Raw genomic sequence first — 24,549 nt, 5'->3', positions numbered from 1 at the left:
GGTTTTTTGTTTTTACTATTTCTTGAACATAATCATTGCTTATCTTTTCAATGAGTATCTCAGTGATGAGAAGAACAGTATCTAGAGATGGATAATGTGTTGGATTATTTTCAGCATAAATATAGCTAGAATAAGCAATCCATATGGTTTGCTGACAAAATAAAGATATTCTAAGGTAACCTGTCATCTACTGCTAGAAAGAAAAGCCGTCTGCTTCCAGCAAACACTTGCATTGCTCTGTAGCCACATGGCTTATTGAATAAATCATTTGTCCTTGTCCTAAATCATCTCCCAGGTGTTCAGTTGAGTTGAGGTTCAGGCTCTTTGCAGGCTGTTCTGTATGGACCTTACTTTGGGCATAGGGTTCTCCTGCTGATACAGAACAAAAGATCCTTCCCCAAACTGTACAAAGCAGGAGCTGTCAACAATGTCAATGTAAGTGCACTGGCTGGGTCTTATATAGGCAATTATTTACATGGCATGCCCATATTTTAAGAAAAGTCATAAGTATAAGAAAGTCACAGACATGTTTATAAAGTAGAATAAAGTTTCTTGCATTCTTTAAAAGCAGGTAAGCTAGCGAGATTGCAAACAACGCTCCAGTGTTTTATTGTGGCACAATTGGGACTTGGCTGTGGTTTTATTTGGAGACACTTCATCATCCCGTCTGTTTTGCCTCTTTGAAAAGAAAAATTACTTGTGACCCCAAAAAAGACAGTGTAGCACGGCTATTCTCTTCCCAAGGAACAATGGCTTCTTCGTAGATAAAAGCCTTTTTGATTCTTTCAAATATTTGGGACAGCGTTGTTTTTTGTGTTTTTTTTTTAATAGCAATTGCTGTTCAGTCTGAAACACATTAGAGCAGTTAATGTTGGATATTGTATTATCCGCAGATAACAAGATACTGCAAAGTCAGAACAAAAAAAAAAAACAACAGTTATTAGGAATTAAATGTTTCCACCACAAAAGCACTAATGTACTGAGCTTTCCTCTAGGTCAGGAGCCCACGTCCAGAGAATGATTTGTCATCTAAATGCAAGTCTGATCATTGTTCTGTATTTCATTATGATACAAAAGATGAAAAGAGAGAGAATATACTCGAGTATAAGCCGAGTTTTTCGGCCCCCAAAATATGCTGAAAAACTCTACCTCGGCTTATACTCGGGTCAAGCGCAAAAACGGTCGCCGGCGTCTAAGAATAGTCGCCAGCGTCCAAGAATAGTCTCCAAGTATATTCGCCAGCGTCCAAGAATGGTCGCCGGCATCCAAAAACGAGACGCCGCCACCTCCAATGGGAGCAAAAACCCAAAATTTTTTGATTGAAACTTACAAGAATGCTGCATTTCTCACCCTTGGCTTATACTCGAGTCAATAAGCTTTCCCAGTTTTTGGAGGTAAAATTAGGTACCTCGGCTTATACTCGGGACAGCTTATACTCGAGTATATACGGTAACTACTTGTTGTTGGCTAGAGATCAGCTTCATTGGTTCCTGAGAGTTTTAATATAATGGATTCAAAGAAACCTAGTTGTAAGCAGCAAAGGGAGTGCCTAATAATCTTCTACAAAGTTCAGCCTAATTGTTGCTATACATGATGATAGGATAATATTATGTAGATCCACAACATGGCCAAAAAGACATAGACGTCTGCCTCCCAACATCTCATTCCAAAACCAACTGGATTATTATAAAATCGGTCCTTCCTTTGGCGAGGATTTCCATTAGATGTTGGATCATTGTTGATGGAATTTGCATCCAATCAAATATAGGAGGCTGGTCACTGTTGATTGGGATCAGGCCTGGCTGCCATTGGCAAACAAATTAATCCCACAGGGGTTCAGTTGAACAGATTTTTTATTTATCAATACATTTTCCCAAAAATTTCCTGTGCGGGAAAAAAACTCGACAAAATCGTGAAAAAAATGGAATCATACAAATATGATAATCTTTGGCTTATTGCACGAAACCCAGCTCAGATCAGGATATCTTTGGGACTTCTCTCATTGACTTCTACATGAACTTGTCAGGTCCGAGTTGGAGTACCTTTTTTTATTTGGATTTTTAAAAAACCCTCTGGGTGTTGTTTTTTTTCCCACTAAAAGTTCGGATTTTATAATAAAAAACTCGAATTTTTCGAGTTTTTGGCATTCAGACTTTAAGACTTTAACAAATAACCCTCTTAAAGGACCTTTAAAAAAAAATTAGTTGGATGGATTGCCCGATCGCTTTCTGAAGAGGAGTTTCGGTAAGTTATTACTTAATAAAGACTTTGCGATTTTAAAGTTTCATTTGTCTTGGTGTTTTTGTTTTTTTTGATGTATACCAACAATTTTTTTTTTATTTGATGTTACTGGTCCTTTAATGCTATGTATTATATAGGCAGCCGCGCTTGCTTGAAATGACTTTAATGAATGTCCCTTCTGCAATAATTAGGTCCCCTCCTTTCCGGCCCATGGACTGTTTGCGGCCTGTGATGGAACACAAATATTTGCTTCTGCCGTGTCTTTCGTTGGAGATGGAAGAAGAATATCAATTCTAGCGCTGGGCTTTATGTGACAGCTGCTGGAGCTGGAGCACAATATAACCTGACGGTTAGGTCAACCCGAGCTGCTTGCAATAAATGTTACAAGGGAAAATATATTGTTAAATAGCAAGCAGGAAGGAGACAGCTAGCTGTCAGCTCTTGGACCTTGAAGTGACACCGGGTGGCGACTCTGTTGGCAGGACGTGGGATTTCGCTGAGGTTGCCGCTTTGGAAGCGTTTATCTGTTGAGCGCAGAGCTGTTACTGAACAAAGGCCAGAGGAAGCCCATAACAAACGCAGCACATTGGATTTGGCAGGGAAATCACAGCAATAATACAAGTGCTACAGACATTATGTGCTGCCATCCGCCATAAACACCAATTAAGGCTAACGGAACACTAAGCTCAGTGGCTTTAATTTTCCATTGTAAAACAATCAAGCCTTCTTTCACTGTATAAATATAGGGTATGCCAAGAGAGATGCACGTAACAGCCACTCTCATTGGATGCCCATCAGATCACAACTGTTTCTTAACTGTTAAAAGGGTGGTTCACCTTTAAGTTAACTTTTAGAGGCCCATTTATCGAAGGTCGCATTTCTAATTCATGTGAATTTTTTTTAAATTCGCATATACTCACAATTCGACTGGGAGTTTATTTAAGAAAAATTTGAATGTCTAGGGGGAGATTTATCAAGGGTCGAATTTCAAAGTGAAAAAAACTTCGAAACTCAAACATCGAATAGGGTAGTCCGACATTCGAAGTCGAAGGATTTTTAAGATCGTGCGATCGTGCTTCGATTGTTCTTCGAATCGAACGATTTAATCGTATGATTTTACAAAAAAATCCTTCGACTTCTCAAAACGTAGCCAAATACTGGCTATAGGTTCTAGGAGGTCCCCATAGGCTAACATAGCAATTCAGCAGGTGGCGAAATGTCGAAGTCGACGTTTTTAAAAGAGACAGTACTTCGATTTTCGAATAGTCGAATTTGTGAAGTATTTTCAATTCAAATCGAAGTTGAAGTCGAATTTGGCCTATTCGATGGTCGAAGTACCCAAAAATTACTTCGAAATTCGAAGTTTTTTAATTCGAAAATTCACTTCGACCCCCTAATATTCGATGGAATGGTTCCAAGCCGAAGATTCGTATTCGATCTGTATTTTTTTCATCCAAAAAAAAACCCTTAAATATCAGGAAGGCAATTACCAACTCCAAATGGCTCAACGGCCATTGACTTGTACATTAATTCGGCAGGTTTTAGGTGGTGGATATTCGAATTAGGTCTGTTTTCATGGTCGAGGTGTGATAAATCTCACATTCGAATTTACATTCGAAAATTCGAATTGACTATTCGACCCTTGATAAATCTGCACCTTATTATGAAGTAGAGAGTGATATTCTGAGATAATTTGCAATTGGTTTTCATTTTTTATTATTTGCGGTTATTGAGTTATTTAGCTTGATATTCAACCGCTCTCCAGCTTGCATTTTTAAGCAATCTAGTTGCTAAGGCCCAAATTATCCTAGCAACCATGCACTTATTTGAATAATTAGGTTATAAGTTATATGGGTTATAGGAGAGGGTCTGAATAGAAAGGTGAGTAACACAAAGTAGCAATAGCAATACATTTGTAGCCTTACTTTTTTTTCAGATGGGGTCACTGACCCCCATCTGAAAGCTGGAAAGAGTCATAAGAAAAAGGCAAACAATGAAAAAACGGTATAAAAAAAAATGAAGATCACTAGAAGAGTTGCTTAGAATGGGCCATTCTATAACACGCAAAGGGGGTCATTTATCAAAGTCCGAATTTATCTCAATATTTTCTGAAAAAAACTCTGACCAAATCCGCACAGGACGATGCTGAGTGAGATTTAGAGGTCATGTTATACCCTATAAAAGTAGTCATTTAAAACTCTTACTCCTCTCTGTGCCCAGTAGCTTGTATATAAGTGAGAGGACCTGCTTTTTATCCAGACCCAGCTAAAGCCAGATCCATCATTTGCAGAGGGACAACTTTTTGGCAGCGACCAAGGAAACCGGCCAGTGTTGCTATAAATATCTTATATTGTCGGAACAATAGCTGTACTGACATAAACGTCTCTAGGTCCCATAACAAAGAATTGCCCATAGAAAACTGTTATTTAATGGTCTAATGAACTGCTTTGAAAAATGGAGCTGGATTAGCAACGCATGGCCTTGTTCACCCCGCTGAAGTCTGAGGTCGGCAAAACATTACGAGGTTGAAAATGGGTTCCTGAGACCCTAAGCTCCCGCCATCTCCATACAATGTATTGTGTCTCAATAAAGAAATGCTGTATTACTGCTTCTATTTCATAACACTCCGGGGGAAGAGACAAAGTGAAATCTTACATTATAAACCATCATAGCCAACAAAAGGTATCAGAGGAAGATACTGTGCCGCTGGTATCCTGTATATTTCTACATTTAAAATCTAGACGTAGCTCTAAAAAAGTTGATTATATTATAATTTATATATTTTTCACCAGCAACGAAAACCTGCCTGCCCAACATCTAATTCCTAAAAGTTGGTCCTCTCTTTGCTGCTGTAACAGCCTCTACTCTTCAGGGAAGGTTCTCCATTAGAGATTGGATCATTGTTGGTGGGATTTGCTTCCAGTCAGCCAGAAGAGCTCCTGCCGACACAACATAATAATAATATTATAGCTCATCAGTCACATTTAGATGGATAAGAATGTCTTACATATTCATGTTATCCAACTGTGATGATGACTGATTTCTGTGACTGCATCTCCCCTTACATCCTCTGGCAGATCCTGCTAAGGGACCTTACTGTTACCTCAATGGGGACATCCTACAGATCCTTAGTTTCTCCTCCAGGATCTTCTTGATGGGATCGCCCTGCAGATACTTGTAAGGGACCCTACTGTCACCTCAATGGGGACAACCTACAGATCCTGGAGGAGAACCTTAGTTTCTCCTTCAACATCCCCTCCAGGATCTCCTTGATGGGATCACCCTGCAGATACTTGTAAGGGACCCTACTGTCAACTCAATGGGGACATCCTACAGATCCTGGAGGAGAACCTTAGTTTGTGAATGGAAAAGCCCCAAAGGTGTACGTACATATAAACTTGGTTGTACTGGTCATAAACTATCTAAGGAGTAAAAAGTAGTAGGTGTTCCATAGCAACAAGACTACCCCATAGAGCAGCTGTATATCTGGCAGGAAGAGCTCCTCCTTCCAGAACGTTAGGGTTCTACTGTGTCACATAAAGGGAAAGGACACTCTCCCTGATCTACATCAATGTTCCCTTCAAGACAGATTAAGCCCATCATAGGATTTTTACAGACTCCAGCCCAACCATTAACTCCGTAGTCATTTGCAAGACCCATTAATTTTATGATAATCCAGTCTGCAAAACATGCTATAATGGATGAACATCCCACCATATGGTGAAACCCGCATAGCACTGACCTACAGCATATCGGAAAAGATAATAATTCCTTTAATACTGGATTATGTTGTCCTCATGTGGGTTGAAAACCCCCCCTACAGTGAACACTAAGGATATTAGAGTAATTCTTTTGTAAACATATAAAGAGACAGGGCCGTGGGTATGTTGCGACTTCTGATTAGTGATGGGCAAATTTCTCCCAATTCACTTTGCCGAAAAATTAGCGGATTTCCTGCAGAATTGGCGAAATTTGTGAACTGGCGAAAAATTCACAGAATAATTGTATAATCTGAAAGTTTTACAAACAAATCGTGAAATTCTGAAATTTTTACAAAAAAAACCAGTGAAAATCTGACATTTTCATGAATAATTGTGAAGATCAGAAATTGACGCCCGCGTCCAAGCTGACGCTGGCATTAAAGTCAATTGGCAATTTTGACGTAAGCGACTTTTCGGACGCGCGTCTAAAAAAATTTGAGATTTGAGAAATGGGAGACAAGTTTCTTGAGGACATGTATACTCGCATGGGCGCTTTCTAATTGGGGCTTGGGGGGGTGTCTAAGACTCCCCAAACCAACATTATTTAATTTTCTTACAAAAAACAGGATGGAGGTAGTGACCCTAACCTGCTTGCAGAGAGTGCAATTGCGCTATCTGCACTATAAGAACCGAATTTCTGGTTTATTGACTGGAAATTTGACTCTTAAAGTTGCCAGGAACAGCTTTTTGCTGCCCCTGATAACTCGCCCCAACTCATCAGCGCCCCCTGCAGGTCCTGCCCGCACATCAATAGAGGGAGGTATTTATATACAGAATTGGCACTGCATTTATCCTGCCATGTGTTCTAGGGGCATTATATATGGAATTGTCACTGTCTTTATCAATGTGTTTTATACATGAAATTGCACTACATTTATTCTGCTATGAGTTCTGGAATGCATGACATTGGTGCTGTAGTTATCTTGTGATGTATTCTGGGGTAATATATATATATATATATATATATATATATATATATATATATATATATACATACATATGAATCTGGTACTACATTTATCCTGCAAGGTGTTCTGGGGGTGGTGGGGATTTCAGAGATGGAGTTGCCACTGCTGCCATGTGTCCCCGGTGAATTATAGATTGAAATGGCCCTGGAACAGTATAAAGAAATCTTTGTAAGAATTGACTTTAATTAGCCTCGCCAAACACAAACATCTCTACCTATTTATACCTATTTATATGCAGCCTGCTTAGATCCCTACTCTTTAGGGTAGGACTACATGAGCGTTTTCTGTGCGATCCGATGCGCTGCGCAAAAACGCAGGCGTCAAATCGGAGGCGACGGAAATAAGGTAAGTGAATGCATTGGCGGATGAAGTCGCATTGTTGATCCGACGCAACACGACTGTCGGACGCAGACTCAGCCGCTGCATCCGACAGTTGTGTTGCGTCGGATCAACGCTGCGACATCATCCGACATTTGTATATTTTACTTTATTTCCGTCGCATCTGACTTGACGCCTGCGTTTTTGCGCAGCGCATCGGATCGCACAGAAAATGCTTATGTAGTCCTACCCTTAATCAGAATTTAGCATTAATACAGCTAGCCAATCATAGCTAATTGCTATCTGGTTACTATGGGTGATGACAGCAGCATGTGAATACCCCCAACACCCAGCCGCTCCTTCTTCTATCCTAGTGACCCCCTTAAAGTGTATTCCGCGCAGGCCATGGTGTCCCCCAAAGCACATGCTATATATATATATATATATATATATATATATATATATATATATATATATATATATATATATATATATATATATAAATGTGACAATGCTTACACAACCTTTGTCCCTCTATTTCCAGTTGTGTTTCTTTATCTTCTTTCTCATGGGACCCGGAATAAGCCTGTGGGTCAGCCTGGAAAGACAAACAATAAGTTTATATCAATTATTAACAGCTCTTTTAATTACCATTATCTGTAGCAGGAGGACACACCATTGTCATTAGGGGAATAAAGGAGACCCAATACAGGGCAGAAGCCCACAGGTTAAAGATCTGTGCTGTACCCCCTATTCCCTGGGAGAATTCCTTTTCCCGGCCCCCCAGCAGCACTTGCCTCTCCATTGTGACATCACTTCCATAGTTAGTGATTTATTATTTGATGATATAATGTGCATAAATGATGCCACAAACGAAACACTGAGAAGCATCTGACGTGTGGCCTCTATTATCTATTCAAGTTTAGCCTGAGCTCTATTACTGCTCCCCAGTCCCATCTCCCAGTCACGTGCAGCAGCTCCATTCAGGAATAAGGAGGGGGCGGAGCATGGTGCAAGCCCATTCATCACGTTCCCATGACGTAGCGCGGCCGGGGGAGGCGCTAGGAGGTGGGCGTGGCCGCTGGTCGCTGCCCTGGGTGCTGAAGCTGCTGAGGGGAGGCTGGAGGGAGATTGGCCAGTGGAGTGAGATCCCAGCGCTGCCGCCGTGCATCCCATTCCGTGTATTTGTCCCTCCGCTGCTGCAGCCACATGTCTCCCCGGCGCCGCTGATGGATTAGCCGGGACTATGGGATCCGTGTGTATCGCTGCGCTGCTGCTGCTTCTCTGCTCCGCTCATTATCTCCGTGTCTCGGCCGACAAGCAGTTCGGTAAGTGTCCGATCAGCCGAGACAGGCCGGGAGAATGGAGGGAGGGGAGTTACAGGTGCGACACAACTGGCGATAACAAGCGAGACACACGGGGAAGGGAACCTTTCCCCACTCCAGCTGTTGCCAAACTACAATTCCCAGCGTCCCTTCGCCCACTGAGCCGGTGAGGGGGCTGCTGGGAAGTGTAGTCCTGCCTGGGACTCCTGTACTGCTCATTAGCTTTGGCTATTGTTCTGCTCCACTAACACTAATGGGAATGGGACCAGGGGAGAGTCAATCAGATCTGCAGCTTCTCTTAACCCCTCACTGACTGCTGGGGAAGGGCCATGACTCCCTGTTATACCTACAGTCACATTCTTTGTTCTATTGCTCTGGCCTGTGATACAGGGACAATGACAGATCCCCAGCCACCTGCACTTTCTCACACTCCCCTTACTCCCAAACAAAGCCTATCCCTAGTCCTGTCCTTAGTCTTGTCCTTAGTCCTGCCCTTAGTCCTGTCTTTAGTCCTCTCCTTAGTGCTGGCAGGGCTTAATAAACGCCTTATTACCCTGCTCCCTCTTATTTCTATACAAGTCCGTTTTTAGTCCTTCATCTGTTGCTGAACTGCAACTTGCACCACTTCTGCTGTTGTTACATCGTAACCCCAAACAGCCCTCGGGTGTTACTGCTTTGTGAGAGCTGCAGATCAACAACCGACAGTTGGACAGGCCAAATATACAGTGTAATTGACCCGCCCCTTACTTAAACACTTTATGACACTTTCCTGCCCTGACCAACCCCCAATAAAGGTGGGGCACAATGGTATTTTTTCCCTTTCCCATAGTCCCCCCTGTGCCGAAAGCACAGGCCCCAATAAACTGACAGTTTCATTCTGTCCAGCGGCCAGAGATCAATTAAAGGGTGGTTCACCTTTAAAGTAACTTTTGGTGTGTTATAGAATGCCCAATTCTAAGCAACTTTTCAATTGGTCGTAATTATTATTTTTTTTTATAGTTTTTTAATTATTTGCCTTTGTCCGTGGATTCTTCTCAGCTTTCCAATGGGGGTCACTGACCCCATCTAAAAACAAATGCTCTGTACAACTACACATTTATTGTTACTGCTACTTTTGATTACTGATCTTTCTATTCAAGCCTCTCCTATTCATGTTCCAGTCTCTTATGTACATCAGTGTATGGTTGCTAGGCTAATTTCAACCCTAGCAACCAGACTGCTGAAACTGCAAACACGAGAGCTGCTGAATAAAAATCCAAATAACTCAAAAATAACAAATGAAAACCAATTGCAAATTGTCTCAGAATATCACTCTCTACATGATTCTAAAAGTTGATTTGAAGTTGAACAACCCCTTTAAAGCTGTTTTATCAGCCGTGCTCGTCATACTCTGGGTCACATGACTGCCAGCACTTTTATTAATGGAAACAAATAGTCCCTTTGCCCAGGTATTAGCCGATAATAAGCTACGTATCTTACGATAATAAGATACGTTTCCCCCGGTGCTGCCTCTGTAACACACACAAGTTATTATACACAGATCTCAAATGTGGGACTGTGAATATAGGAGGGAGCTGGAGATTCTCATTTGTGCCCGCCGGTCTTCTCCTCTCCATAATCCTCTTCCCAAAATCCTGGGGATTGAAAGCTATGTCTATGTTGTAAATCACCGGACAGCTTTAGGGAGGGATTAAACGTCTGTGATATCATTATGCGATAACCTGCTTGTTCTTTATTATTCTTGGAAATGTTATTGTGGAAGCTCAGGTCTAGAGGAACACAAAGAGTTAATAAATGAAAGCCCATGTGCCATATATATATATATATATATATATATATATATATATATATATATATATATAGATATATATATATATTTATATATATACACACACAGTATAATGCTTTGGTTCTAGAGGAACACAAAGGGTTAATAAATTATGAAAGTCCATGTGCCATATATATATATACAGTAAAATGCTTTGGTTTTAGAGGAACACAAAGGGTTAATAAATGATGCTTTGGTTGAAACCCACTAAAACTGCTGTGAAACTTGGGAATGAGGCTGTTGAACTTGAAGATGTGTTTCATCCCTTGTGGAACTATAACTAGAAACACTAGATGTGGCTGTACCTTTTCTCCTTGCATTGTCATGTGGGCAGTAGTAATGGGCGGATAAATTCGCCTGGCACATATTCGCTGTGAATTTCCCCCATTCACCGCCGGCAAAAATTCAGCTTCCAATTTTCAAGATTTTTTCGTGAAAACGTCCGGATTTCTCAATTTTTCCGTGAAAACATTCGGATTGCTCCAATTTTTGGTGAAAACGCTCGAATTGATAGATTTTTTGTGAAAACGTTAGAATTGCTCAATTTTAGTGAAAATGTTTGAATGTTTTTTTTTTCGTGAAAACGTTTGTATTGCTCAATTTCTTTGTGAAAACATTCGAATTGCTCGAAGTTTTCATGAAAGCATTAGAATTTCACGGTTTTTCGTGAACTTCTCGATTTCACGATTTTTCGTGAATTTTTCGCCATTTTTCCGCCATCTAAAAACAAATGCTCTGTAAAACTACACATTTATTGTTATTGCTACTTTTTATTAGTGATCTTTCTATTCAAGCCTCTCCTATTCATATTCCAGGCTCTTATCTACATCAGTGTATGGTTGCTAGGCTAATTTCAACCCTAGCAACCAGACTGCTGAAACTGCAAACACGAGAGCTGCTGAATAAAAAGCTAAATAACTCAAAAATAACAAATGAAAACCAATTGCAAATTGTCTCAGAATATCACAATAATAGTTTTTAGAAAATAATGAAATAATTATTTTCAGGGCGTTTGGGACCTATGAGTCTCTTTTTGTCTGGCGCTTCTGATTCCGAAATGTGAATATTCCCCATGCCTGATATTGCTGCCCTTTGCTCGTTCCCTTTTTGGTTGTTAATTACAATTGGAATCAATAACAGATGAATGATTGCTGCATAATTATCTCTCTAACAAGCATGTTTTATGCATTTTCAAAACAAACATTTGTACCTGCTGTGAGTTCCGCTTGTTTTATTGCCCGGGGGCCTCCCGACCGGCAATAAGTTCTGCCTGGCTAATAAGCCAAGTGATGTACAGTTCACCGGCACACAATGATCAAGGCAGGATTGTGTTGGTATATACACCCCTGCGGGTCTGGATTGGGAGTCAAAATAGGCCCAGGCACTCCAGTACAGAGAGGCCCAATCCGCTCCAGCCCACTAAATAGTGACTTTCTATGGCATCTTATGGCAGCCCCTCTGGCATTTGCCAGAACTCACAGATTACCAGTCCGGGCCTGTACCCCTGTACTATGAGGTCCTTCCATAAAATACACAATGAGAAAAATATTAAAGGAGAAGGAAAGCTACCGAGGAAGTTTATTGCCAATAGATTAGGCACAATAGTGCAAGCTATAACACTATTTATTCTGCAGAATGCATTATCATACCCAGGTGCATTTCAGGGGCTACTGCCGCCTGATGCTGCTTCGTTATTGCGCTCGCTGCACTAAAAAATGGAATTTCGGATCTTAAGGTTACCAGAGGCGGCTTTTTGCTGTCCCTGGTAACTGGCCGTTCCGTGCCGCCTGAGGCAAGTTTCTCACCTTGCCTCATGGCCGGAACAGCCCTGTTCATACCTGAGTAAACAGCTCTAGAAGTTCTCTCTGTTTAGGATAGCAGCTGCCATATTAGCTTGGTGTGACATCACTGCCTGCCCGAGTCTCTCCCTGCTCACTGGGCTCAGATTACAGCAGAGAAGGGAGGGAGGGAGAGAGAGAGGAGCAAACTGAGCATGCTCAAGCCCAAGCCCTGGAGGTTTATGCTGAAAACAGGAAGTCTGATACAGAAGCCCATGAGTACACAATAGAAGGAAAGAAATGTGCTGTTTCTTTTGACAGAGGACTCAGAGCAGCATTAATGTGAGGGTTTACTGGTGTATTTATATAGATCTTTCTCATAAAGCTTACTTAGTTTTAACCTTTTCCTTTAAGTAAGAGGAAAATAGACATTAGGCTTCATGTATTAACACCGGGCAAATTTGCACCTGGGCAGTATCCCATAACAACCAATCAGAGGTTTGCTTTCATTGCCCAACCTGCAGGTGGCTGAAAAAATGCCACGCACAGATTGGTTGCTATGGGTTACTGCCCAGGTGCAAATTATAATGAGCCTCAGTGTATGTGCTGCTCCTCGGGTTCCTCGTTGCCGTTATTAACTGTTCCGTCATTGTTTAGTAATTAGCTGGTAATTTAGTTTCACTGTTTCACAGTCACTCAACAGAGAATGTTTATATGGTGTTTGTATTTTTCTCTAAAAACAATGTAGCAGAAACCTCAATCTAAGTTCCCAGAGTGCCTTGCGTGCATCTTCTCATGCTCTGCTTCTGCTATAGTGTTTCAATAGCTACAACCGGCAGTGCGGAGTTCAGAAAGGGATAGAGCTTTCAATTGCAGTTACATTAGCAAATAACTCTGAAACCATAGCAAATGTGTAACGATTGCATATTGGAAAGTTTCTTAGAATTAGCATTTTTGAGTGTAGTTAATAATCTGCTAATATATGTAAGAACTTTGCTTGCTTTAGACGTACATCATTCAGTGTCAGACTGGCCCACCGGGATACCAGGAAAACTCCAGTGGGCCCAGGTGACAGTGGGCCTCTTGCTTCTAAACATTTAGCCTATTTCATGTCATTCCCTATTTCTTTATGGGAAAAAATGTTTAATAATGGAAGAATATAGTAAGTAGATATAAAAGACTAAGAAAGTGAGTGAGTAGAGGAGGAATAATAGTTTGGAAAGTGGGCCCATGGTCTAAGGTTTTCTGGTGGGCCCCTGGCATCCCAGTCCAACACTGATATTACTTACAGCAGGGGTCCCCAACCGCCGGTCCAAGGCCCAGAACAGGGCCACCAAAATTAATCCAAATTAGACCAGAATTGGACACCGACCCCCCTGGTCCTTGCAAAAAATTTTGTGTCTACACCGGTCCCCGGACCAAAAAAGTTTGGAGACCACTGGCAGGATTGTAATGAGGGGATTTAGACCTACTTCTTCTCCCAGCATCCCCCCAATAGTCCAATAAGTAGTGACTGTCTGTGGCATCTTAGAGCAGACCCGGTCCAAGTCTGGTGATTCCAAACACAGACCTTAAGGTGGCCATACACGGGCAGATTTATATAGTGTTAGCAGCATATCTACCCATGCATGGTGCCCTCGAAACAGGGTTACCCAACCGATATCTGCCTATAAATCAGAACGCCCCGATAGCCCCTATTCTAATGGTTATAATTAGATCATTTGGCCCTAGGGCCAAACCTTTGGTGGGAATATCAGGGGAAAGATCTGCTCGTTGGAATGGCGACTTTGTCAAACGAGCGGATCTTAAGGGTTCCATTAGTTAACTAAGCACTAAGCACCCCTGCGTCCATCCTGATTCTTCTGCTGAATTGTGTGCAACCACCCCTATTAATATTGGGGAACCCTGTGCCACCTTTAACATGGCAGTAGTTCCTAGGTCCCCACACCGGGTGAAGTCAATGGGCGCAGCAGATTTGCATGAAAAGACTAACGCCATTTTAACGTCCAGCAGTAGAAGTGACGCAGTCCTGAAAATATCAGCCGCAAGTTAGTTACCAACCAGTTTCTCACCAAGGGGACCTTGACAAATGCGTCTTACTCTAAAAATCAACTGGTTAGAAGACGAGTTTTGCAGAGAAATTCAGTAGAACCCACAAAGCCATAAACATCAGTTCTTGGGCATCGTCCTAAATGTCCGACATTTACACATGAATGGGCAGGAGAATGAAACATGGCGCCAGGCAGACTTTTCCTCCCCCTCTTATTATTTGTTTTTTTTTCTCTTGCATAAAATATCCAGCAGAATAAACCAAATCTAAATATAGAAACAGCGATAGAGAGCGAAAAATTGCCTCCTTATCTTTTATTCCCAGAACTTAGTTATGGAAAGTAAGCCGACAAATACGTGCCTGATAAGCATGGAATTAGCACCCTCTTCTGAGCTTACGCAGAATATTAATACAGGGGTTTAACAGTTAGGGACCCCTGAGGGTCCGAAATGGTAGACAATTCTGATTTTAATAAATACATAATACCTTTTCAAGGTAGTTTTCTCATGTTGCTGAATGGCAAAATTTGAAATGTGTCATTTTTGAAAAGCACTGGAAATCATATTTTTGATTGATGTTCAGGTTGGTTGGATGGTTCTCTTTTATAGGGTTGCCAGCTGGCAGTTAATTCACCAGCTGATCTGATAAATCGACAGCTGAAGCTATGACTGGTATTACAAACTCAGCAGCGACATTCAGTACTTGTCATTTAATGTGTTATCCAAATAATAACACCCCCAATTCTACCCATCAGGCACTCCTGTTCTAAACTAGCTTGTAAGCTCTCTGATAGGCTTGTTCCGACCAACCCAATCCCCACAACCATTGTGTCAGATACCTATCCCCTAACAGTATAACCCAGCCTCCAGTTCAACCAGTAAAAGACAAAGCATAGCAATCCTGCTACTGCCCCTAAGTTTTCCAGTAGGGCATTGACTTGACCATGGTAAGACATTCACCTTTTTGTTCTTGAGCCTCTCCAGTAGGGCATTGACTTGACCATGGTAAGACATTCACCTTTTTATTCTTGAGCCTCTCCAGTAGGGCATTGACTTGACCATGGTAAGACATTCACCTTTTTTGTTCTTGAGCCTCTCCAGTAGGGCATTGACTTGACCATGGCAGGACATTCACCTTTTTTGTTCTTGAGCCTCTCCAGTAGGGCATTGACTTGACCATGGTAGGACATTCACAGTTTTGTTCTTGAGCCTGTCCAGTAAGGACATTCACTAAAGGGCGAAGTGGCCGTCGCTAGCTTAAATTCGCCAAAACGACAATCCAAATCCTAGGGCATGGCCAATTTATAAAAAGCTCAATGCTAACAAAGATTAACTCCCTTTCGCCAGGAGAATTTTGGCTCAGGCGAACGATCGTTACTCCAAAATTTCATCAAAGTGCAAACTTTACAATACTTTACCCTTTCACCTGAGTCTGTTTCGCCAGGTTATACCTGGCAAACAGATAAGATGAAGTTACATCCTCCTCAATCTTATGTCAGTGACATCATATCCTGTATGCTAAAAAAGTCATAAAAAAAAGACAAAACGCTGGTGTTTTTTTCATATTTTAAAGTGGGATTGTGTTTAAAAGTTGTAACTCTTAAATATATATTTTTTATTTTTTAACCAGATGAGGGGCATTAGGTTTTAGGGTGGGCTCATGTCTAGGACAATAGAAAATCTCTTTTGTCTTTATTTTGCTTCCTTGGACATTTTTAATAATAAGTGGCCACTTAAAGACACATACACACATATACATATATAGTTTGTTTATATATATATCTGTACTCGCCCTATTTAAATTGACATAAGTATGTTAACAAAGTTTCGCTAGGAAGAACGTAATGCTAGCTATATTGACACCAATGGACGTACGCTGACGAAAGTACGCTAGCGTAATACGCCAGCGTTCGTTTGCTGAGGCATAGTTACGCATGGTGAGTAAGCGTAGTCGTAGCAAAACCTAAGTAAATCTGCCCCAAGGTGTTTGACTTTATATTAGAAGAGCTGGGAGGTTATAATCTAAAGCAGCAGCCTGGACTCTGAAGGCAGTTAATAGGGGGAGGGGCTGGCAAATTCTAGCTCAAAGGGGGGGCCGGACTAAAATACTATGGGGCAAATTCACTATGCGCCGAAGCGCCTAACGCTAGCGTCAATTCGTCAGCGTTGGCCATTTTCGTTACTTCGCAAATTCACTAACGGACGCTGGCGTAACTTCGCTATCGTAACTTCGCACCCTTACGCCTGGCGAATTTGCGCAACGGACGTAACTATGCAAATTCACTAATGCGCGCATTGTTCTGAACGCTACCTTTTACGCCAGACTTCCTTCGCCACCTCAGACCAGGCGAAGCGCAATAGAGTAGATAGGGATTGCTTCAAAAAAAGTTAAATTTTTTTCTAAGTCCCAAAAAACGCTGGCGTTTTTTCTATATTATGGGTGATAGGCTGAAAAGATCGAAAAAAAATTTGGGGCTCCCCTCCTTCCCCCCTACATTTCCTGACTCATGGCAACTTAACTATACAGTGGGCACATGTGTAGGGTAAAATAAAAATTTTATTTGATGTTTTGAAGGTTTCCCAGGCATTTGTAGTGATTCTACGTATTCCTCCATTGAAATTTGAATTTGGCGCCGTATGCAAATTAACCATCGCTAGCGTAACTTCGCTTAGCGAATCAACGCTAGCGCAACTTTGCACCTTACGCTACCCCTGAGTGCAACTTCGGATTTTAGTGAATTTGCGAAGCGCTGGCGAAACTACGCCTGGCGAAGTGTGGCGAAGTTACACCTGGCGCAACTACGAATCTTAGTGAATTTGCCCCTACGATGGCAGGTTACAGGGGTACAGTATTTATATGTAAAAATATGACATTCCAGCTCAATGTTTACATTTGATACCAACCGTGCTGTTGACTTGTACGTGACTACAAGTGTCAAAGGAAGGATGTTTCCTCTCTAAGCTTTTAAATGCAAGAAACTATTACACTACAGGAGTCTCAGATGTACAATAAGTATCTTCCCTATAACTTGTAGCGGTTTTCGCATAACAGAGTCAGCAAGCAGTGCGTGTGTTCAGCAGGGGCCCATTATTAATAGGTTAACCACATGCTGCTGAAAAACAAGCGTCGGAAATGTGTCCTCTGAATTATCAGGAAGGTCACATGAGTCTTGAGATTTTGCGTCTCCCCCCCCCCCAAGGCCATGTTCTGGTTATCAGTTAAAACGCCGTCAGCTCTGTAAGTTCTTAATGGTGTATTCTTTCCAGCTGTGTGTACAGTTCATGGGCTCCCCTCTTCACCCATAACAAATGTGACTTTCTGCTGGAAGAGGTTCTCTTGGTCCTAAATGTGCTATTTACATGCGTTTGTCATTGGAAGAAAATATTGGTTAACAGGGAAGAACCTCGACCCCCTAATACATTGACGGCTTTATTATTATTATTATTATTATGATTATTATTATTATTATATAGCTCTTATGCTGGTCTTGTAAAGTACTCCTCCTTCATGTACAAGGAAAGTTGCTAACTATCAGCCCTAGACCAGAACACTTTTTATATAAAACAATGAACTGACCCAAGTTCATGGTGGTGTCTCCATGTTTCTTCAACTTCTATTTGTTCCTTGCTTGGGCTTTAGCTTCTCGAAGGCTGGAATATACTTGCGCCTAGCTGAAGCACGCGCAAGGATCACCATGGAGGCCTGGTTTGTTTTTCATCAAAGTGTTAAATGAGGCAATTGTTGAACTTGATGGACATAATTCTTTTTTTCTGCCATGTTACTATGGGGCTTATGAACATTTATTAACTAAGGGGCTAAATTGGACCATATCCCTTATCAGCCAGTCACACCTTTACTTTAATTTTCTAACTTTTTTTCAGACTAATCAATTGTAGAATTCTAACTGTAGAATGTTTATGCAGCTGCGCTGGTGCAATTTAACACCTATATTTATTTTTCTACGGCTATTTCTCTATGCATTATATTGTTTGAATGATGTAAATGTCTATGCGGCTGGCGCATGATGGAGTTCTCATCCTATAGTCTTAATTAGCTTTAAAAGCATGGTGTCTAATGAAATTTGCATAGCACTGGTCTGTAAAACAATTAGGCTTATGCTGTAGGTCTTGTAAAGGCAAGTGCACATCACCCAAAATGTGCTGAAAAAGTCTACCTCAGACCGGAGTCCCGTACCCCTGCATACCTGATGGGGCCCGCAACCCAGCCGAGGATTAAAACGGACAGGGGGCTGTTTATAATTTGAAAATTGGGAGCACTGTACCCCCGCCCTATTACCGGGGAGATCAGAATGCTTCTCCAGCTGTTGTTGAACTGCAACTCGGCTGCCGTGCTATATTTGAGAGTTGTAGTTGAACTAGCTCCTGCTTTGGGATTTCTCAGGTCACGATGAGAAAGAAGCAACTGGATCATGATAGGTGTTTAGTAGTCCTACAATCCGATTACAAAGGATTAGGTTTGGTCGATTCTGTATCATAACCTGTAATACCAAGCCTTTGTAAATAAGTAAAATGCCTGCCTGCCAGTCTTTGTTGTGCCTCAGGCACCAACTGGCAGCTTAGTGCTGAAGGTACTGTTTTGCTTGTCTAATGGTCTTAGTTGTGTCTAGGCTTATACTCGAGTCAATATGTTTTTCCAGTTTTCGTAGGTGAAATTAGGCACCTTGGCTTATACTCGGGTCAGCTTATACTCGAGTAAATACGATAATTGTACTTTGTACAGATTTGCGCTGTGCATCTTTCATTAACAGCCTATAATAGGGACTGGCACATTCTACTATTATCAATCAATATAAATTGTGTGTAATGGGTCAGTGTACTATGTTACTCAAGATCAAACCTCTCACAAAAAGCCCATGTCAGTCTCTGTACTGCCCCAAGTGAACTGGTGGCATCTGAACAGCATGAGCAGTTCCATAGAAGGAGGCCAACAATCCAAAAATACTAGAAGGCAGTTGCAGTTTTGACAACAGCTAAAAGGCTGCAGGTTACACAACCCAACCCTAATGTATCTACTGAAAACATCTTTGTAGTTTAGCTATTTTCCCCCTCAAGAGGTCCATCTGATGGTGGATCATGTCACATTTGCTTTAGGGTGGGCTCATGTTTAGGACATTAGAGGATCTCGTTTGTCTTCATTTTGATTCCTTGGACATTTTTAATAAGTGGCCACTTCCAGCAATTTTACCAACATCTCTAATAAAGACTTATATATAACCTATGTGCACCTGCCATATTTAAACTGACATAAATGTAAGTATGTTAACGAAGTTTCGCTAGAAAGAAAATAACGCTAGCGTAATACGCCATTGTTTGCTTGCTAAGACATAGTTACGCATTTTAGTGAGTTATCATAGTCGGAGCAAATTTGCTTCTGATGAAGGTGTGCAAAGTGTCCCGAGGCACCTAAGTAAATCTGCCCAAAGATGTTTGCCTTTATATTAGAAGAGATCTGAGGTTATTAACTAAAGCAGCAGCCTGGACTCTGAAGGCAGTTAATAGGGGGAGGGGCTGGCAACTTCTAGCTCAAACAGGGGGCCGGACTAGAACACTATGATGGCAGGTTACAGGGGTACAGTATTTATATGTAAAAAATGACATTCCAGCCTAATGTTGATTTGATACCAACGGTGCGGTTGACTTGGTCACAGACAAGTACGTGTGTCAAAGGAACAATGTTTCCTTTCTAATCTGTTAAATGCAAGAAACTATAACAAGACAGGAGACCGAGATGTACAATAAGTATCTTCTCTATTACTAGGGATGCACCGAATCCACTTTTTTGGATTCGGCTGAACCCCCGAATCCTTCGCGAAAGATTCGGCCGAATACCGAACCGAATCCAAACCCTAATTTGCATATGCAAAATTAGGGGTGGGAAAATATTTTTTACTTCCTTGTTTTCTGATAAAAAGTCAAGCAATTTTCCTCCCCACCCCTAATTTGCATATGCAAATTAGGATTTTGATTCGGTTCGGATGGGCAGAAGGATTTGAATCCTGCTGAAAAAGTCCGAATCCTGGCCGAATCCCGAACCGAATCCTGGATTCGGTGCATCCCTATCTATTACCTGTAGCAGTTTTTGAACAACATCAAGTAGTGTGTGTGTTGAGCAGGGGCCCTGCTGCTGCTGCTGAAAGACAAGCATTGGAAATGTTTCCTCTGAATTATCTGAAGGGTGCGGATCTGGGCCAGCGGGGCCCATAAGAGCCTGGGGCCCACCGTGCAGCAGTACCTGATTTAGCAATGGAAAGCAGGAAGAACTGAGCAGAGCCGAGCTACGGGAAAAAGCAGAAAGTTTCCCACTACGTCTGTGAACGTAAATAAGCCCCTATTATGTCTTGGATTGCCATGGAAGTTGCAATCAGGGTCGGACCAGACCCGCTTCCCGATCGTCCTTTATTAAAATACATTTGCAATAACATTAAAGTGGACCCGTCACCCAGACATAAAAATCTGTATAATAAAAGTCCTTCTTAAATTAAATATGAAATCCAATTTCTTTTTTTTATTAAAGCATTCATAGCTGTTGTAAACTCATTTAAACATATCAGCTGTCAATCAAGTATTGCCTACCCCGCCTCTATGCCTAGGCATAGAGGCGGGGCAAGCAATTACTTTCACTTTCCATTCAGCACTTCCTAGATGTCACTGCTCTCCCTACATTCCCCCCAGCTCTCTTAACGATTTAATTGTGTAACCAGGGCATGGGGATGGACATTGGGTCCATGTCACCTGGTGCACAAACAAGATTCTGAGATGATACAAGACTTGCCTTAATAACAGTGTCCACAAAATGGCTCCTTCCTGGTTGCTATAATTATGAATTCCCAGACTGATGGAAACAAGATTCAAATAATTTATACAGTGTAATTAAAGTTCATTTTGCTTGACTAACATGATAAAATAGGATTTGGATAATTTTGTTTGGGTGACGGGTCCCCTTTAAAGAGATTTTATTACAATTATGAACATCCTGGTCATTGATGGACTGAAACAGGTTTCCCCTGAACAGAAAAATGGACTCACCATAACACGTGCAAAATATAAATAAGCAGATGTGTAAATATGGGGACCATCCATGGGAACTGTATGTTTTCTTAGCTCTGCACCTCTTGTGACCCTAACAGTTCCGAATTCCGGCCTTGCATGGAGGAACTGCATGTAATATTACAAACAACCTCGTTCCGTATCTGGAATGATAAAGGGACATCGCTGATTAGATATATGACTGGTATTCCCTGAGATCTGGATGTTCTCTTTTAGAATGTTAACCCACTGAATTCCAAAAGAGTTCACATAACAGTCAGCAGTCGAGGAAAAGATCCATGAACATTTGTATGAATGGGTCATCATCCAGTTCTTCCAGACTTTATCACTAGTATCAATATACAGAATTGATCCAAACCTTCATTTTCAGGAACTTAGTTTTTTTAAACCAGAATCAGTGTGGGACTGGCCTACCCATGTACTAAAGCATCTCCTAGCCATTCCTGTTCCTAGTGGACATCACCGTAGGAGAATTTCATCTACCCATCCTTATTTTCTCCATGGGTCAATATCCCTATACCATATGGAACTATCTGCTGTATAGATCATTTCTGTGAGCGTGGGAATTGTATTCTCTGGTGGTCCCTAGGAGACCCAGTATGACTCTCTGGGGCAGTGCTGTCCAATTTATTACATATAATGGGCCAATTGTATGTCATATAATATGTTGGAGGGCCGGACTGAATTAAAATGATGATGTCATACAGTGAAGTCTATGGAGCCTGTGAGCAGGCCCGCGGACCTCCAGTTGGACAGCCCTGCTCTAGGGTATTATTGTACCTGTAAAAGTCATAGAGTAATAAAACTGACCTACTGAACCAAAGAATTTAAATGTTGTACCAATGTGTCTGTGCACTTTCACCAATTCACCAGCTTTCTCTGCATCAGAGATGTCCACTACTTCCATCAGTGCAAAAGCTACAGAAAACTTCTAGTATCTGATGTACTTGCCATAAACAAATATTCTAATCTGTAATGATCATATTTATATTTTGTGCTTTGCATCATATGGTTCTGTTATACAATTTGTAAATCATTCTTAGCCAATGGGCTGGAATTCAGTAATGAAGTAGGGGGCTTTTCTATGGGCTGAACCCTTAGATAGGGTTGCCACCCGGCCGGTATTTAACCTGCCAAGGCCGGGGCCAGTATTACAAATTTACCGGCAATGTAGCTGCCAGTAAATTTGTAATACACTTAAAAAGAGCCCCCAGTTTGCCCCCAATCCCCTGGAACTCAACTTTTCTTTTGCTTCTTTTAGTGTCCTTGGCGCGGCCCCGGCCCTTTTGACGTCACGGCACGCCCATTTTGACATCACGGCACGCCCCATTGTGTCCCCCCCCCACCAGCCGGTAAAGAATTTTAGAAAAGGTGGCAACCCTACCCTTAGAGGTGCTTAGAGAATATGTGGCAGATTTACTAAAGGGCGAAGTGACTAACGCTGGCGACGATTCACCAACGTTACCACTTTCAGGCACTTCACCGATTTACTAACGGGCTAAGGCGTAATTACCCTAGTGAAAAAGACAGACACTAGCGGTCATTATGGCGAATTTTCGCTCTGATGAAGGGAGGTTTATCCCCCCGAAACGTTGATCACGAGGTGATATAATAAAGAGGGGTGTCCCCCCAACTGCTGATAATAGCGTGTGTGCGGATCCGTTTCTTGTTTGCTGTTGCTAAGGGACCTGGCCGGGGTCAACGGAGAAACCAGCACCACCAACGCAGTGAGAGGAAAGGCGAGTGTGCGGTAGGAACATTTATTACAGAATTTTCGCTCTGGCCAGAGTTGCATTAATTTTGTAATCTGACATGGGGCTAGACATATTGTCAGTTTCCCAGCTGCCCTCAGTCATGTGACTTGTGCTGTGATAAACTTCAGTCACTTTTTACTGCTGTACTGCAAGTTGGAGTGATATCATTCCTCCCCCCCCCAGCAGCCTAACAACAGAACAATAGGAAGGTAACCAGATAGCAGCTCCCTAACACAAGATAACAGCTGCCTGGTAGATCTAAGAACAACATTCAATAGTAAAATCCAGGTCCCACTGAGACACATTTAGTTATATTGAGTAGGAGAAACAACAGCCTGCCAGAAAGCAGTTCCATCCTAAAGTGCTGGCTCTTTCTGAAAGCACATGACCAGGCAAAATGACCTGAGATGCACCTACACACCAATGTTACAAATAAACTAAATACACTTGCTGGTTCAGGAATTAAATTTTATATTGTAGAGTGAATTATTTGCAGTGTCATTTAGAAATAAAAACCACATCATAAAAATCATGACAGAATCTGTTAACAAATAAAAACGCAGCAGCAGGTTGGTGTCTGTCATGTCAGACTGTTTGTCTGCCAATACATAGGTCACAAGTGTTTTGTAGCGTATACACAGTATATATATCTGCCTGCTCATTCCCTTTTCGATTATCTTTTCGATTATGGTCCCGAAAATGATAATGTCTCTGCCTCAGACATTTATGGGCACATCTCTGTAGCGCTGGCTGATCTGTCTATTGTCCCTATAACCGACCTCTTTTCTATAATGATCATATTAACGGCACATTTCTTGTTCCAATCTTTCAACAACATTATGAACAGCTGTTCAAGTTTGATCAGAATTAACTTCCAGAGCTTCATGACATTCCTCATCGATGTCTGCGGTGAAAAGTCTAGTGTAAAAAGATGTGGGATGTGTTGGTTCCTATTTCAATCTGTCTAGGGAATACTTGGCATGCTGACTAGAATAAACTGTAAAGCTGGCGTGGCCATAGGAAGATGCTTAAAGGAGAAGGAAAGCCTTCGTGCACTTGGGGGTGCCAAATATCAGGCACCCCAAGGGATTGTATTGACTTACCTGAAACCCCAGGCTGGTGCTCCTATCAGCAGAAAACTGCACCGGCCCAGGGTAATACCAGTGAGCACCACGGAGTGATCCTCTTCCGGCTTCTTCTTTCTTCAAATTTCTCCGGGCAGACGCATGAGCAGTTGAACAAAATAGACGACTTTTTAGTTTAAGTTTGGCTTTCCATTCGATTACAGCCACATGAAGAAAGAAGAAGACGGAAAAGGATCGCTCTGTGGTGCTCACTGGTATAACCCCAGCCCGGTGCAGTTTTTGCAGCCCGGGGTTTCAGGTAAGTAAATACAATCACTTGGGGGTGCCTAACATTTGGCACCCCCAAGCGCACAAAGCCTTTTTCTCCTTTGAAT

The 24,549-nt window shown here is 41.8% G+C and overlaps 1 protein-coding gene across 2 annotated transcripts in view; it reads left to right on the top strand.

Annotated features, from left to right (window-relative positions):
- Window positions 1-8,323: 8,323 nt before the first annotated feature.
- ptprn2.S (protein tyrosine phosphatase receptor type N2 S homeolog) overlaps window positions 8,324-24,549 on the top strand; it is a 577,776-nt gene continuing 561,550 nt past the window's right edge. For both annotated transcript variants that reach the window (XM_018269027.2, XM_041567358.1), the window contains exon 1: window positions 8,324-8,616. In XM_018269027.2, coding sequence (XP_018124516.1) covers window positions 8,535-8,616 — 82 coding nt within the window. In that variant the 5' untranslated portion in view covers window positions 8,324-8,534. The remainder of the gene's footprint in view (window positions 8,617-24,549) is intronic.

Source organism: Xenopus laevis, chromosome 6S (genome assembly GCF_017654675.1).
Source record: "Xenopus laevis strain J_2021 chromosome 6S, Xenopus_laevis_v10.1, whole genome shotgun sequence".
Lineage (NCBI taxonomy): Eukaryota > Metazoa > Chordata > Amphibia > Anura > Pipidae > Xenopus > Xenopus laevis.
This window is presented reverse-complemented; position numbering and strand designations above follow the sequence as displayed.